At 40.7% G+C, this 18,100-nt stretch overlaps 1 protein-coding gene across 1 annotated transcript; it reads left to right on the top strand.

Annotated features, from left to right (window-relative positions):
- The first annotated feature begins 2,615 nt into the window (after positions 1-2,615).
- dsc2l (desmocollin 2 like) lies at positions 2,616-10,134 on the top strand. The gene is made up of 16 exons (XM_029524812.1): positions 2,616-2,946; positions 3,120-3,210; positions 3,363-3,571; positions 3,684-3,788; positions 4,205-4,360; positions 4,698-4,842; positions 4,936-5,090; positions 5,205-5,339; positions 5,445-5,630; positions 5,777-6,024; positions 6,196-6,338; positions 6,803-7,024; positions 7,589-7,810; positions 8,059-8,174; positions 8,275-8,535; positions 8,879-10,134. The coding sequence occupies exons 1-16, from the start codon at positions 2,908-2,910 to the stop codon at positions 9,074-9,076; spliced, it is 2,631 nt and encodes an 876-aa protein (XP_029380672.1). The 5' UTR covers positions 2,616-2,907; the 3' UTR covers positions 9,077-10,134.
- The last annotated feature ends 7,966 nt before the right edge of the window (positions 10,135-18,100 follow it).

The raw sequence follows: 18,100 nt of genomic DNA, 5'->3' as shown, positions 1-18,100 counted from the left end.
AATGATACATTCCCTTTTCTACCAACTTTGCCACACATCTGTAAAACTTCACTTAGACCTGAGAAATTCCTGAGCGGGCTTGACTCCTGATAAACATCAGCTGCATAGCATATTGAAGAGTATACCAACGTGTGTGCTGGATTAGTTGCGCAATGTACGCAGACAAAGGGAACAGCTGGAATTGTGAGTCTGCATTGCCAAGTTTCACGCAGCTTAAACTCCCCTTAGTCAGCCATGTGTCAAGAGATTTCTCTCACATGAAATGTCCAAATGAGATTGTGACAAAGTAAGTCTAACAGCTGTCTGCAACACATTTCCCTTAAGTGACTCCATTTAGCAATCAGTAACTATTCATTGGCCTCCCTCAACGCCCAACAACACAAACAGCTCAACGGTCAATGTGTGGTTTCTGTGGAACTATATCATACGTGAGAAACTGATTAGAAAAACAGATACTCACAATGTTGTAAATCAAATGTGTCCAACCTCTATAATCTCTGTAATGAATTTGCAAAAGGTTTGACAGGGAGCTTAAAGATTTCTGCAAAGGTTTTAATATGGCACAGTGACTCTTCCAGCAGGCTGGTCAGATATACCAGTTCAGTCAGAGTGACAGGAAGTGCTTCTGGATGATGTTCCTCTTATTAACATTTCAGAAAACTGAAAAAACTATTTGTGTAACAACTTGTTTTGACTGACTGATATACATTTTATGCTGGTGTGTCTTTGCAGTGTACGAGTGAGGGTGTAGGCTTTTGTTACCATTGCATTGCACACATTAATCCATATTAAATCAGTATGGTATGAGATTTGTTAGCAGGAGCAAGAACATTTTGTGACTGATCTGTGCTACGTTATAACATCACTGAGGTTATAATGGTGCAGCTTTTTATGGAAAGGCCTTTCAACTTCAACATGATCGTTTTGGTAGCTGTAGATTGGGATGCTCCTCAACTATATGGCATATATATTTTGTGGAGTTGTTCTTTTTATAACAATAGGCTCCACAATTTAAACACTTATTTGGAGCTCAATGTAAGTACATCTCAATAGGAACCAAAAAAAAAAAAAAAAAAAAAAAAATATAAAACACTTTCACCTTCAGTTCAGTCCATACAATGTTTAACACTGGTTTATGTGGTTCTAATAACTTTGCTAATAACTTTGCTTCACCAGCTAGCTACAGTGGGATTCAAATGATAATAATGAACAAACATGAATTAAAAAATACACTAATAATCAGCAGACACTAGTCACACTATAGAAACAAACAAGTGATGAAAAAACTCCCGAACACCATCAAGCTATTTCTCATGCACTAGGCCTCTGACATTACGTTTGTGCCCCACCCTGCTTGTCATTTGGCGTTCATCCAAAGGGAGTGGAAGAACGGGTGGAGCAGCTGTAGATGTAAAACTTTCTTGCCTCTGGGATATATCTCTCATAAAGTACAACTGGATCAGTACAAGCTCATAAACTTTGTAAAATATAAATTTATATAGTTATGTGTTGTCCTCGCTTGACATTTGTTTATGTAATCCTGTTTAGTCCACACAAGCAATCATATCACTACAACTTGTGTGAACCTCACTGGGGTGATGCAACTTTTTAGTCATGGTAGTTTTGCCACAGGGAATCATAATGTATGGAAAGTGCAGGGGGAGAGGTCAAAAGAAAATCATCAGGTTAATGTGTCCAAACACACCTTCGCACATACACCCAATCCTGAGTGCAACAGTATGTCCTTTTCATTTTTGCTTGAAAAAGAAAGGAGGGTATTTTGCTGAGCCTGTTTTGGATTTGCTGTTTACTAAGTTCTTTCATTATGTCTACAGCCATGATTCACCCCGGTCTTCCTGACATTTTTCTCACCTTTCCTGTGGCAGCCCCATGCAGTCTCACTTCCCTTGGCTCTCTTGAACAATAACACAGAGCCTTGTTACACTAAATCCAAATGTGAACATTTTGAAGGGCACTGTCCCCATGTTGTTGACGCTGGACACAGTTGCTTTTATCAGCAGTTTATAGAGATAGCTGAGCACTTTGCTGTGGGAGCAGAGCCTCCCCCACACCAGGCTCCATTCAGCTCACATTCCTGCGGCGTTAAATGAGGAGCCCAGTTCTGGTCCTGCGACGGCAGAGTTGCCGAGGAGGATAAAGGAGAGAGGAGGAGCATGCAGGGTTCAATCTCTACCCGAAACCAGAGCGAAGTTTCTCCCTCCACATTCTCTTGAAAGACAAAACACATAAACAAATAGCAGTTTTAAGGGTAAATGCAAAGAAAATATAAACTAGAAGAAAATAACTCTTCTTTCACCATCAAGAGCACCTGCTCAGCTTCGACAGGAACCATGCTATAGTTGCTTTGCATCTTTACATCTCATAACCTCCAACTTTCATTCTTCCATGGGGAATTTCATGGTGTCTGGTTTGACTCTGAGGGTTTTGCAAACAGCCTGAAAATTGATTCCAAAGTCACACCAGCTGACTTTGGAGGAGACTTCCTTTAATGACTTAAGCAACGTTTCCCCCTGCTGGCAGCAAAAATAACAAATAAACACATACACATGAAACTTTTGAAAAGAGTTGCCGTGTTGAGTTTAACAGCAGCACAGCTCCAGCTCCCAGCCCAGAGGTGCCTCTCCTGCCGGGCTGGGTCGGGCCGGGAGGATTGACAGTCTGGGTGTGGCAGCTGAGGTGTGTCGGTGTGTTGACTCAGACACACACCGAGCCTTCCTGCTGCAGTCCTGCGCCTCCTCCGTGCGAACCTCAAGGCGTCGGGTCGGACGGCCGTCTCCTCTCCCAGCTTTAATTCGTCGCAGTAAATTAAGCATCCATCACTTCTTTTTGGACAGTTTCTCTCTCGCTGGAGTCCTCCTGGAGCTCACGAAACAAACAAAAAAAAAAATGGCTATTGTTTTAATATTCAACATATTCCTGGGGCTGGTAAGTAGATTTGTGTTAAATTTAAGGAAACACGTAACAGTGAGACGCTTGAGTGCAAGTTTAAAAGCTGCGTAGAAATGTCACTGTAAATCGATCGATTCATGTTAAAAGTCACTGAAAACTAAAACAAAACAATGACAATAACAATTATTAAAAAAAAAAAAAAACTCCAGGTCGTGTCCGGTGTGGAGCTTTGTTTTATCCAGAGCAGCCTCCATGTACCTGTACCACGAACTATTCCGGCTGGATCCGAAGTCACAAAAGGTATTTTTCTTTTTCCTCCACCATTATCTGTCCGCTAACCTCTCACAGCCATTTCAGCCATTTCATTACACCTGGACTCCAGCTCTTCCCCCTTTTCCCGCAGCCCACAATAATAAGAAGAATAATCATTTAAAAAACCTCTCTGCTTTCAGTTCAACTTTCCAAGTGTGACTATGACTCAGTGCACTTCACCACAACCGACACGAGTTTCTCAGTGCAGCCGAACGGGGTGATAGTAGCTGTGAGTCCCGTGTCGATGGCAGCAGGAGGGCGGACATTTTCTCTGCGGGCTCGGGACGACAGGGGGCCGGAAACTGAGATGGAAGTTCACCTTTTCCACCCACCAATTCAGAAGAGAAAGGCAAGACTGAATGTCTGTTATTAACCCCGTTTAACAGCCCTGTAAGATACACATGGGCCATATTCAAAAAATAAATAAGTGAATAATTATTGCCTTTGTCTGCATGTCACAGTACGGGGGCCAAGGCTTCCTGGTGCGCTCAAAAAGAAGATGGAGTCCTCCACCATTCAACATATTAGAGAATGACAAGGGGCCTTATCCAAAAGACATTGAAAAGGTCATTTTAGCTGCTCTGACATTTCACATCGACACTGCCTGACTGTCTGCTCCTATAAAACAACAACTCAAGACTTGCCTTTGTTCTCTAATTCATCACACTTACTTCTTTTTCCCAGACTGTCTGATTCACCCTGACACGCCTCTTAATGCTGTTACTTTCACACAAACTTTTGAAGTGATTTAGTCAGTTGTGTGTGTGTGTGTGTGTGTGTGTGTTTTTTTTTTTTTACACCCGCAGGTGTAAAACAGGTTTTCTGTTGGAAGGCTATCACAGTCACGTTTTCCTCTTCACCCTTTTCTGATCCATCATTATCAGTTGAAAAGGGGACTCTAATAGAATATTTATGAAATGCCTGGATGCTTGATTGTTTTTGTTTGCTGTGCATGTAGAAATGTTTTTGTCTTCTGTTGTAGATTGTGTCAGATTCTGAAGCCAAATTCACTGTGTACTACACCATCAGTGGACCTGGTAGCACTGAGCATCCAAGGGGCCTGTTCACTATCGACAAGTTCTCTGGGATGTTGACTGTGCACAGAGCAGTTGATCGCGAGGAATACCCAATGTTTACAGTGAGTGTGTAATAGGGCTATTGCTACCAATTATATATTTGTAATCAATACATTTTTTTGAAACCAGCTAATAAAAAGTGCATTTTGATTCCATAAACCTCCGACCATCACCACATCATAGACATTAAATTTACTAATGGAATAAAAAAGGCGTTGCAATTAGGTACAGTATTTTTTTGGCATTTTTCCTGGAAGCATGACTAAAATAATTAATTATCAAAATAGCTGCTGATGAATTTTCTGTCAGTTGGCTTCTTCCAGTTTTGTTAGTATTTATTGCGTGGATTCAATTGTGAACTGAACATAATAAGCTTTGTGCTCAAAAATTGCTTCACAGTTGAGGACCAGAGTTTTTGACAGAATAACTAATATGGAGACAGATAAACCCTTGGATATCAACGTCATTGTAGATGATCTGAACGACAATGCTCCACAATTCAAAGACTCACTGCAGTTTACTGTGCTCGAGCAAAGCAAACCAGGTGAGGAGCATGACACGCATGTCAGTAATCCTTCGCTTTTTTACCTTAAGAGAAGATGATAATACTGTCCATCTTCCTGGTTGTTCATCACAGGGACAGTGGTGGGGAAGGTGAACGCCACAGACAGAGACCAAGAAGGAACCGACCATGTGGTGATCAAGTACACTCTCTTGACAGGATCTAACCTGTTTGCTATCAACCCAAAGACAGGCATCATCACCACAACAACGAACACTCTGGACAGAGAGGTGAGCTCTGTTATCAGTTTCTTGAGAATTTCCTCAGACAGACAACACAAACTTTATGTTGCATAACATGGTTTGTCATTAACATTTCACTCATCTTGTCACATTCTTATTAAGGTTAAAGACAAGCATATGGTCGTAATTCAGCTCCAAGATAGAAATGGTGACCCATCTGGTCTAATAACCACAGGAACAGCAACAATAACTTTGATGGATATCAATGACAATCCACCAACCTTTGCAGAAACATCCGTAAGTGGTGAATAATTGTGGAATCATTTTAGGAAGACAGATCTTTGTGTTGCAATAATATGTTTTTGGACTTGTTTTGAAAAACACTTTTTTGTTTCCTTTCAGTATGCAGTCAGTGTAAATGAAAATGAAAAGGAAAAGCTTATCCTTCGAATTCCAGTGACGGACAAGGATTTAAAAGGCTCACCAAACTGGATTTCAAAGTTTGTCATCACCAAGGGAAATGAAAATGGCAATTTCAGGATAGATACTGACCCCGAGACAAATGAAGGGCTTCTATATGTCACAAAGGTGAGTAACATTTTACATTTACCAACATTACATTTTACAACCATGACTACTAAATATGACAGAGACTCACATCTTTTGAGAAGTCAACGACTATTAAGCAGCACTGAAAACAGATTAAAAATGTACACTTCCTCCTTGTTTTCCAGCCTTTAGATCATGAGAAGGCCAATAACATAAAGCTTGAGATTTCCGCACGTAATGAGGCTGAGCTGAGCAACACCAACGCCCAGTGGATGTCCATCCCTGTGGATGTCTCTGTCAAAGATGTTGATGAGGGCCCAGAATTCTCAGCTCCTATTGTCCGCTTCAACGTCAAAGAGAACATAGCAAACGGCACAGTTATAGGAAAATACACAGCCACCGATCCTGAGACCAAGAGCGGCAATGGGATCAAGTAAGTAATCTTATTTTTCCCATGTTAATAATGACAACGGTCACAATCGCAGCTTCAGCTTCAACTTTATGTTCCATCTCTTTAACACTGGAGGGCAGACTTTGACTGCTGCACTGAAAAACATGCTTATTATACATTGTTATACAAGTATTTTTCCACTGTCTCTCTCAGGTACTACAAGATTAATGACCCGGACTCCTGGATCAACGTCGACAGGAATACAGGAGAGCTGCGGATTGCAAACACAGTCGACAGAGAGTCGCCATTTGCCACTGATGGAATTTACAATGTCACAATGAAGGCTGTTGATGCAAGTAAGTCGCTTGGAAATGAGTTACACCTACTCATACGTGAACGTAAAGAAATATCTTAAACTCAAGTGTGTCAGCACTTGATAAAGATGTCAAAGCCTACAACACCTCGCCTGTTATTATTCACATCTCCTATAAACTTATATCACTATTCTATCATCAAGAAAGTGTTGTTTTGTGTGTCTAACGATGGCCTATTTGTCATGTGTTTTCATGCTTTTGTTAAGAAGAGCAGCCCCACCCTAAAGAGTATGGGTTTGAACAGATACTGGTAGTTGCCCAGACTTTGTTTCGTCTTGACATAACTTAGCGTCTATACATGAACTTGCAGTGACTCATGGAATTCAACATTTCCAATTAACTGACAGTCCAATGAAGTCACAATATGACCAGCTAGGGCTTTCAGGCAGTACTGACATTTCTGTTTTGTCTGTAATGAGCACTAATGTAGTATTAATGTATTTCAGGCCTCAAAACAGGCACAGGAACTGTTATCATTCAGGTGGAAGACGTCAATGACAACATGCCAATGCCCTCAACTGGTGACCTGACTATTTGCGAGAAGGACGGAGACCTTGGATCTGTGGTAGTTGTTGCCCAAGACAAAGACCAGTCTCCCTATTCCTACCCCTTCACCTTTAGTTTGCCTTCAGACAATAATGGCAAATGGGCTCTGACAAGGCTTAATGGTACGTGGTTTAATTTCTGCTCATTCAGTACATCTCTGACTGACAATTGGAGAGACCATAGAGACCTGTTAGCCACAATAAAACATTAATGAAATGCCTGTACATTCTCTGGGGAAGAAACAAACAACAACAACAACAACAACAAAAAACCCTTATAATTGCACAACATGAGCTATGTCACAGTAATTTATTTATATTTTGATGATCAAAAACATTCCAGTGAAGGAGCTTAACTAGTAATGACTCTTGAGGTTGGCACTCATAGCAGCGGGGTGAAAAAGTCAGCTCTGAATTCAAGTAATCTATAGTTAGACTTTGAGGTGGGGCCCATAATAAGACAAATTTTCTTATAAAGTTGAGCAGTTTCTAATAACTTATTATATTTTAAGAGCTAATTTTATGTTTCAATATCTATGGTGTCAAATAAAAGGCATAGTAAGAACTAGAAAAGAGAACTTGTTATAGTCCTCAAAAACAAAACGTCTGCACAATGTTCTGTTCTACTACTCGAGAAACTTAAATGAGTTTATTTACCTGTTTTGTAATTACACATTCCCTCTTTAGATACGGCAGCTGTATTGAAGCCAACCAAAAAGCTAGTCATGAACCACTACACGGTCCCTGTGGAAATCAAGGATCTGCAGGGCTATGGTGGCATACAGATGGTGCCAGTAAGAATCTGCCAGTGCAGGAATGGAGTCTGCTTGGCCAGGGATCGCTCTGTGTCATTGGGGGGACTGGCTTTACTGACTATGCTGTTGCCTCTGGCGCTTCTCCTACTGCTGGGTGAGTAACCAACTGGTAAACTCTTGCCAGCAGAAGTGTGTAGGCTGCGCAGTGTAGATAATGAACAGCAGTTTTGTGCTCATGCATGTGTGAAAGCGCAGGAAGAGTGATGTAAAGCTTAAGATTCTGTTGTTGCTGAATTATGCATTTTATAAAGAACACTGCAATACCATCACGCTCATCATGTTTTTTTTATTAGAAAAATGCACCTAGTGTGCACATATTTCTAACTAGCTTTGTTATTGCAGCTCTACTCCTTGCTTTTTCCTGTGTGACAAAGAGGGAGAAGTTGAAGCTTGACGATGGGGGAGACAGTAATGGAATCCTGCTCCCTTCAAACACTGAGGGCAAAGGAGATGAAGTGGTAAAGTCATAGTAGTGAAATCTTATTCAAACTTTTTTTTTGCTTTGCTCAGTTTCTTCAATTCAGTGTTGTTTTTGTTTGGTTTTGTTTGATGCTTCAGGATCCTAGTCGCATCTACATTCCACCTGTGGAGCAATATAAGGATGGGATATCAGGATGGACGGCAATTAGTCCAAGTGCATACGGAGGTCAAAGCATACATGACATTGGGACATACAAGTCTGGACTGTATCAGCATGATGTTCAGCAGATTGAAGGTCAGTTTGTTGACCATCGGGTTGGTAGCGGCTTTGACAAGAGTCACTTCGTGCAGGACTCGAGTCTTATGAACTGGCATACCAGCGGCCGCTGTATACACCAGGTAATCTTTTTGTTAATGTTTCAAAACTTATTACAAATTTGTGGACAGTATGTCTTTTTTTCTCTGTGGTTTAATAACTTGTCTGCTGTTTGTCAGAGCTTAGCTAACTCTTGTGTAATATAATTTTGCTATCTACATTGTGGTAGTATCCTCTGTAAACTTTAATCATTCTCTCGCTGAAAATGACTCTTTGGTTTGTTGGTGAAGGTGTTTGCATGTTCTTTAATATCAGACTGCCAGTCATATCCTGAGCTGCCTGGTAGAATCACATAATGCAATTTCTCTCCTCCATGTCACCCAGGCTAATAACACACATTGTCTCCCTTCCACTCTGTCTCTGTAGAAAGTGGGCTATTTTGGAACAGAGGACGATGGACGGTACGCAGATGACATAGTGCGCAAATATGAGTATGAGGGGGTGGGTTCTACAGCCGGCTCTGTGGGATGCTGCAGCGAATTTGACACCAATGAGAACCTCGACTTCCTAAACACACTTGGACCAAAGTTCAAAAATCTGGCAGAAGTCTGCAGAAAGACATGAACAATTGATGCTTTGAAATGATGCTGTTTACTTTTCTCTGTGCAGGATGTAGACAGGTCTGGGATCTTATTGTTTGGTATGCCCCTGAACATAAATGAGAGAAAGAACAAGCATGCAGTTTCAGTGCAATGCATGCACTGCTCTGCTATTGTGTTTTGCTGGAAGAATTTTTCTGCATCGCTTTTTGGTAAAAGTCTTTTGCACTGAAAACTATGTTGTATATACTTATCATGTTTCATAATAGTGTGCTAATGTGTTGTGTGTTTCTAAAATTTTGCAGATCTTTGCAGAATTAACATGGTTGTTGAATTCATTTATGTAAGGTTTGGCTGTGGGGTTTTCTATCACTTAGTGACATGTTTGGGTATTTTCCATAGTAATCATTCGCGATAAGGTTTTGCATGTGTGGCTACTTTTAAACTGCTAAATTTAAAAAGGTTTTACACATGCTTTGGAGGGAAAAAAACCTAATTGACAAAAACACAACAGAAGATACTTAACATGAAAAGAATTCAATCTTTGACTTCCTCTGGTTTTGAAAATCTACAGGGAACATCAGTGCAAACGTACTCCAGTCCAACTCTGGGCGTTGTTTCACATCTGTTACTGAATTTATTGCAACACCTAATGCAATCCTGCAGAAGTCAGCACATGGGTGTGAAAGGGAGTACAATGTAACTGACACTCCCCAAAACCGGCTCAGTGCAAAACCTTATAGAAAGCTAAAAAGTTTGGATGGTTGAGTATGGTTGAGGCTGAAAATTTAAGAGGCCTGACATTCCTATATTAAGCTGTCATGGCTGTAATTATACATTGTCATTAAAGATTGAATGTTTTGAAGATTTTTTTTGTTTTAACTGTCAGATTTAGTTTTATAAGAATGTAATTAAAAGCAAATACAATTTTTAAAGGGAGCGAAATAAACGTGTTATTAAGCAGAATATAACCACTTTTGAATTATTAAGAAATTGCACTAAATCCTGCGCTCCCAGCTTTGATCCCATGTTTCAGGATTTTTTCTTTAGCTAGTAAAATAAAATAAACTTTTGCTTGTGCTGCTTTGACTCTTTGCTTTGGTAGAAGGATAGAACAGCATATTAGAGCAGAAAAACAGTCTGTCGTCGTGCTCAGTTACGGCGTGTACTCTGGTGAATGATTCACAAGGTGTGACCCTTTCTGCTGGCACAATGTGCGTGTGCTATCAAATCTACTGCCAAACTGCTCACCCTCTGGCTAATATTTACCTCCAGCCTTCTGCACATTAGGTTGGTGCACTTTGGTTGGTAATATTTTTACTTCACCATGATTATCTAATCTTTTCTGTGACTGTCGGTCACCATAAACCTTGATATGCATGGAGTTTATTTGGTGAACAGTAAAATTATGTAACAGGAGAGTCCCTGTGGGATCTGAGCAGGATCCATTTTATGTAATTATTAACAACATATTTAACTTGGAGAGATTCCGCAGATACAAGTTTGGCTACAATAGGCACAGATCTCCATAAATGTATTGAAACCCAGATTGAAATCCCCCTTGGGTTCTTGATCTAATTAGGTTTAGGAATTATGGATGATTAATTTGTAGAATATATAGAAAAAAGCTTTGCTGCTAGTAAACAATTCACCCTAACCCTTTTTTTTTCCCCCTGATGACATGCAAAACGTGCGTCACGTGATGAATTAGGAATTTAAAGCTGGAAATATAATTACAGGATCTAGAAGGGACCATCTGTCATGTGATTGTGGTGACGAGTATCAAAGATGACAGCAGAGAGCAGAAAAAAAAAAAAAAAAGGAGGAAATTAAATCTTGGAATGAAACTGGTCCCTTGCTATGATGAAACACTGGAATCTTGTTAAAAATACAACAATATTATCCGTGCAGATTACAATAATACTGTCACAATTACAGGGGGATGAGAATGAGATGTGGACATCAAGGGTTTTTTTCTTTTTTCTGAAAATCCCACTGGGACCAATTACAAAGATCTTAAAAGTCACATAGCTCAAAATAATGACAATGAGGAGTTAACCCAAATATCTAAAGAAGGAACTCCATGCAGAGAGCACTGCTCGATTACCCGTATCACCAATAATCAGTCTTTTTTTTCCCCCACTCCCTTTTTAATTGATGTCCTTTTCGGAATGAAAACTTTCAGCATTCTAGACCTCTGCAATGACTGAAATCCTCAAGCATTTTTAGAAACAATTGTGTATTTCTGAGGAATAACATATTTATGTTTTCTCCACCAAGGGCCTGATGCGTAATATGTGACAGATGTAGAAACTGTCTAAGGAAAGCGATGATCTCAGAGACCTCTGAATAAACATTAGTCCAAACAAGCAAAGGTCATTTGACACAGTATTTATAGGCATTTACCGTCCAGTGAGTGTGAAATGTATCATCTGGGTTCAAACGAAGAAGCAGGGAGCATGACAGTAGCATTTCTATACGAGTGGCATCCTGTACTCTGGCTGGCTCTCTTACATGAATAAATAACAATTTGCCCCAAATCTACATGTATTTAAAAATAGCACAGTGTAAAAGAAACATTTCTCTAAAGGCCTACCACTTAGACTGACAGGCTCAGCTGCCCTAACATATGGTGTGCACCATGGGAGCTGCAAAAAATACCTCAGCACCAATTAAAACGACAACAAACCAGAGTTTCAGATAATTTCTTTAAGCATTATCAAGTGCATCCCCTTGTAAAGCACTGCCACTGATAAGCCACATAATTCAATAGAACGTTTAGTGTGTCCACCCTTATCAGAGCTGCTTGAGCCATCACTTCCAGTCACTTCTGTAAAGATGCAATTAATTCTAAAGCAGTAGCGTGAAATTAATTTATTGCTTGTAATTAGTTTTCGGCATACTGTGAAAACAATCTCTCCAGATAGGACATTTTCACCCTCCACCAGAGTGTCTGAGGACACTTGGCTCCATCTGAGTTCAGTATGGAGCAGAGCCTTCAGCTGCCAAGCACGCCGAGCACACGAACTTCCTAACCCCCTGTTGACTCGGCCTTGGGATTTAGAGTTTTATGTGGCAAGTGCTAGATATTTTAGTTGCTATCAATGTGCATGACAAAATAGTTTTGTCATGGTTTGTCTTGGGATAACACAAACCAGGTCATGGATATATGGGATTTAGATTGGCTTGTAAATGATGTAATCAGCGGCAGCGCAACAGCCTTTATTTAAATTATTGAGATGTATTCAGGAGAGATAATTCAATTATGTATTATTTCAAATTAATCATGTGTCACTGATCATGTATGTCTTTGTTAAGCTGCCTTCATGGAGGGTTCTTGGAAATACCAAAATGCTGTTACAGGGTCCAACACTAGGTGTCACACTTATCTCTCGGCTGAGCTGAGAGGAGCTGAGGAGGTGGCTGAGCTGGGATATTTATAGAGGGTGGCTGATTTCAGTCAAGACACCTCTCTCTCTCTGTCACTTGAAAAAAAAAAAAAAAAAAAAAAAAGCACCTGAGATCACTTCAATTAAGTTGTGAAGCCACGACAGCACAGTTAAAGTGAAGTGATGTGACAAGCTGTGACAGGAGCCTCATCGTGTCTTGATGTGGCATATGCCAGAGACTGTGCAGTTATCACATGCTCTTTGTCCTCTTCACTGATATTTGGTGTCACTTATCTAACATGATCAGCCTTCTCATCGCACCGCCATGCTCATTATGACTAAAGTGAGATTGGAGCTGACCACCACCTCTCGAGGACAGCGTGCCAGTGAGGCAGGAGAATCTGCCAAGATGGATCAGTTAAAGCTCCCACTTTTAATAACTGGCATGTTTAACTGGCTCTAAAGTACAATTAAGACCTCACAATTAAACCATACTTCAAAGTAGGATGCTTTTATACTTTTGACCTTTAAACACAACACTGCCTTATCTGCAACAATCCAAATATAGGTAATAGAAGATTGAATTTATTTTTAAGGCTACTGCTATAAACAGCATATGGGCGTTGGTGGTATCTATACCAGATAAAAATAAATATAACAATGTAATTAAGAGAAGGGACATGCGGTTGCTTTCATAAATTCCTGATACATGAGGTTGTGGTGTCATCACTACACCTAATCCTGAAGAACTATTTGTCAGAATGTGCTGTGAAGAATGTCCAAACTTCACATATATTAAGTATGCACAAGCCTAAATGACTTGTTATGTCGTTAGTTTGACATGTTGCGTTGCTTCCTGGAGTTGCCAGCTGTATTATTAACATGCAGTTGAAATGTGCAGCTTACATATTAATTAGATAAATCTGTTTAGTGCTGGAAAACCTCTATGAGACATGTGGGCCTTAATTAGACAAACTGATTCAAGTGATAAACAGTCAAGTACATAGATGCTAAATGAAATCATTCAACTGAACAAAAGCTTCCTGACAGTAGAGTACCCGTACAGTCTACACGCAAATTTCCAAATATGACATTATGATATTTCAGCTTTTACTGTCTTGTTCTGAGATTAATGCCCAGTCATCTCAGAGATAATTCACACCATCATATCTCCAAAAAGACAGCAAGAAGATTGACATGAATACACGTGTCTGTTTTCTCCATGGATTTAAATGATGAGGGGATGTACACATGATTAAACAGAGGAGTAAGACTGATGTTTTTTTTCTTCTGCAGGGTTAGTGGACATGAGTGAAGCACAGGTGTTTTGGATTTTTTTGGGTCTATATATGTACACGCAAACAAGAAACACAGCGAGAACATTTTTTAAATTATTCTTATTTTTTCGTAATGAGAGCCGGCAGCAACTGCTGCAGTCATCCAACTCCCAAGTCTCCACCGCAGTAAAAGCCGGGTGGGGTCGCCAACACAGCCTGAGGTTGACTACGGCTCCGGTCATTCGCCTGCACAGTCACACTTCTGAAACATCGACGGACTGTTGAGGTGTGTGGTTGAGCTATCTGGTTGTGTACTAAAGTTCTGGAGTGCAATAAACCTGACATAAGGCCGCAGCAGCAGACACTGTGCAAGCAAAACTCATAAAGTGTAGCCCTGTTCATTATTGTTCATCCAGCTGGGGCTTACGCTTCAGATCACACTTTAGTTGAGGTGTTGAGGCTCTAAACATTGTTCTGAGAGAAATTCACAACTTGTCCAAGGTTTTTAAGACATCACTTGTGCAAGTATTGTATCTGTACAGCATAATCTTTTTAATGACTGTGCTCATTAAAAAAAGAACAACACTACAGCTGCGAATTGGGAAGGGTGTCGTTGGTGCTGGAATGACTTCGGAAAAGAAAGAGGAGTTTCTATCTGACAAATGCATTGCTGCTCATCAGATGCATATTACTGCGTTGGCCCCATTCCATTTATCTGATGGAAACTGGGAAAAATAGGAACCTGACAAAGTGGGGTTTTTTTCTGTGTCGTTATCATAATCAACGTGAACTCTTTGCAAAATCCCACTGTCACGACTCAACAACTGCTAGGATTTAACAGCCGAACATGCAACGATCAGCAGAGTTGCCTGAGAATAAAGAAAGCAATAGGTGGGGTAGGACAGAATGGGGGTGTTTAAACAGGTAGATTAAGAGCGCCTGACACACAAACGTGGAGGTGAGAAAACATTCAGGAGGGTGTTTGTGAGATGATTGTTGGGAACTGATATCGGGCGGGTTGGAGCAATGGGCAGGCCCCCACCCGGCTCTCGTGAGTTAACGCCCGCAGTGAAGACCATAAAAAACTGATCAGACCACCTTCTGTGTTCTGCTGCTCCTGCTGCACCATCAGTCTCTTGGCTGGATGCAGAGAGAGACTTCAGCAGACTACAAAGCACAGCCTCACCAGGGGTTATGCCCTGATAATCACACCGTCTTAGCATGGAATTTAATTGGCCCACTGCACATTTGACTTCAGGGAATGTTTTTCACTGTAGGTGTCAAAACAAGATGAGCTAAAGGTTGGAAGGGGAGATACACAGAGTGCAACAAAATCTTGCCCCTCTCAGTCCTCTAAGCTCAATGACTGTAACAAAACTTTGCATATTGATGAGGATACATGGAAAGATTTTAAATCAATTCAGAGTGAAACACACACGCGCGCACACACAAAACAGGATAATTGGAATAGGTGTAAACATCACATTTTTTCCCTCATGTATATCTAGACAAATAGCAAATTATTCTATATATACCACAACCAACATGGCAAAGCAGAGTGACATATCGGTCACAGAGGATCTGCATTAGACAAATCCCGGTGGGATAAAGTATACACGCGTGCACACACAAAAAACTTGCACTGCCTGCGCACATGCAACTTCATTATCTTTGAATAAATGTAGCTACAGTGGAAGCAAAAAATCCAATACCGCACAGCAGCAAATCTCTCACTAAATCCTGTGACCACTTTGTTGTTTATTTTTACCAAAGTCTAAAGTTAAACCATACTGCCACCTCTTACATGTTGATCCCTTTCATGTTCCAAGGCTGAGCTCCAAAGACAATCTTTTTTTGATATCCACTAACACTGATGGTAAGGGAATACAATTTATTGATTTCTTGTCAGGCTTGGATCAACATGGTCCTATAAGTTGATAGTTAGTACATAACAACGCAGCCGGTGAAACGTGAGCAGAGCAAAAATAGAACAGCAAATGATTATGAGTACTGCGGTTGACCCCATATCTCATACAACTGGCTCAAAAGGAGTAGCTACACACAAATATGCTGTGCTCTGTCAAATTCGCTTTAGCTCCCATTCCCAGACATTCATTCATTAATTTTTCTACCGCTTATCCATTTATGGGTCGCGGGGGATGCTGGAGCCAATCCGAGCTCACATTGCGCAAGGGCAGGGTCATGCTGGACAACTCACCAGATCATCACAGGCCCAACACACAGAGATAGAGAAAATCAACCACTCACACTCACACCTACGGACAATTTAGAGTCACGAATTAGTTTGGACAGTGGGAGGAAACTGGAGCACCCAGAGGAAACCCAAGAAGGCATGGGGGGAACATACAAACTCCAAACAGAAAGGCCCCAGGCCGGGAGCCAAACCTGCGACCTGCTTGTTGTGGGGCAACAGTGCTAACCACTGTGCCGTCATGCTGCCCCATTCCCAGACAACTGCCAGCAAAATGATTAAGACTTGATTCAACTGAGTAAATAAATCTGATTATCGGAATAAAAAATAAATCACAGCAGCGCACAGTTTGGCCAGTTTTGCTGCTATGGTATGTCCTGTTCAAGTTTTAAAGTAATCCATGGCAGTTTGTGTAAGATCTTACTGCTTACACGCTCTCACATGTCGCCAAAAGGTGTAATATCCAACACCTGCTCATGACACACTTCAGCCAGCAAACAGCCAACCTTGACCCATTTGCTTTACATGCAGAATCACCTGTTCTCCTGCTGTTCCTCCACCAGCCATTCTGTCTCTGACACAAATCGCACTCTGCCTCTCCCTTTAAATAAGGGCGAGGCTCCTTGCTTTTCCTTTGTTCTTCTAGCTACCAAAACTATCGCCTCCTGTTCCCTCATTGATTGCGTGCCTGGCTACCAAGAAACCACTCCATCTCTTGTGAGTGGCAGGTAAAGGAATGAGGCAGAAGAAATCGATGCAAGTATATTTGGCAATCATTCCTTTCCTCTAACCTTTCATTCTCTCCACCAAGAGGTCAAATCAAAGCCTCGTCATCAGCGAGTCCGGCGCCAGCGAATGAATAGTTGCATGTTGTATTTTTTAAATTCCACTCACTCGTGTAATATCTATCCAGACAATATACAGAACCCCTGTGTGCCATTTGGAAAACCAGTCTTGTCTATTTCAAGAGATCCTCCAGCATTTCCAAAAGTCCAATATTGACATGGTGTTATTATTCCTGTTGTTTTATCAGAAAAATCTTTCATGATTTTTGCTGATGCATATAAAGAGAACAGCTGTATTTTTTTCTCCAACATTGTGTTATCCTATTGTATTTCCTGTCACCGGTATAAATGAATAAATTAAAAATCTGTACATTATTGAGATATATGTTGAAGTTCAATCTTGGCATTGATTGGTTTAATATTTGCATAGGCATTAATTGGTATTGACTGGACTGCCCCCATGAGTCATTTAAATACAGAGCTCAAAGGCTGACCACACCTGGGGAGTCTGACCTCAGAGGGCCACTGTCCAACGCAATGAATCCCTCTTCGATTGAACGAATGTATTACCAGGTGCCTGTGATTAATTACACGCGGGGCTCGCAGCCAATTGCTGCCACAGATGACAGCTTGTGTGATAACATTTCTTATCACTGACCTCCATCACCACTTCTATAACTTGCACAGATCACGCTGCCCTGATTTAAACCTTTCCAGGAAAGCTTTAATGGAGTCATCGTTGCTAAATGATTGAATGCATGACAGGAATCACAATTTATTTTGGTGCATATGAAACAGTGCTTCGAGTTAAAGATAGAGGACGGATGAAAATTGAAAGAATGCACTTGTTAAATGTTTTTCACGCCCACCTCCTCGGTCTCTGCACTACAAGAAATATCACCTTATTTCCTACCGAACATAAACAAGAGTTTATGTCTCCATTCTGCAGAGAAAAATCTCAGATATTCCACAATTGTTGTCTGCTGTTGTGGTTGGACAGCTTTAGCAGACTATATCCCTTGAACACAAATCATGGATTATGAATTTGAAAGCCAGTGCGGTTGAAAATAATTACTCATAAAGGTAGCTCCAGAAACACCTTCACATTCACAATCTATAATTCTAAAAATTTGAATGCTTTGTAATGTTGAAAATGATAGCAGTGATTTCCTAAAATTGTTCTGTTGACACTTTGGTTTATGGATTGTTTGCCATCAACATCAGAGAGGAAACTGCTTCTAAAAATACTGCTTATGGGCTATGTAGTGAAAAAGATGACATATTCTCAGTCATGTGGAGTTTAATCAGGAATTAAACATTTCCTGTTCGTAATTTGAGACTAACAGACACGGTTGTTGCTTACAGAAAATGGCAGCGTAACCCCAG

The sequence above is a fragment of the Echeneis naucrates genome, chromosome 17 (assembly GCF_900963305.1).
Source record: "Echeneis naucrates chromosome 17, fEcheNa1.1, whole genome shotgun sequence".
Lineage (NCBI taxonomy): Eukaryota > Metazoa > Chordata > Actinopteri > Carangiformes > Echeneidae > Echeneis > Echeneis naucrates.
This window is presented reverse-complemented; position numbering and strand designations above follow the sequence as displayed.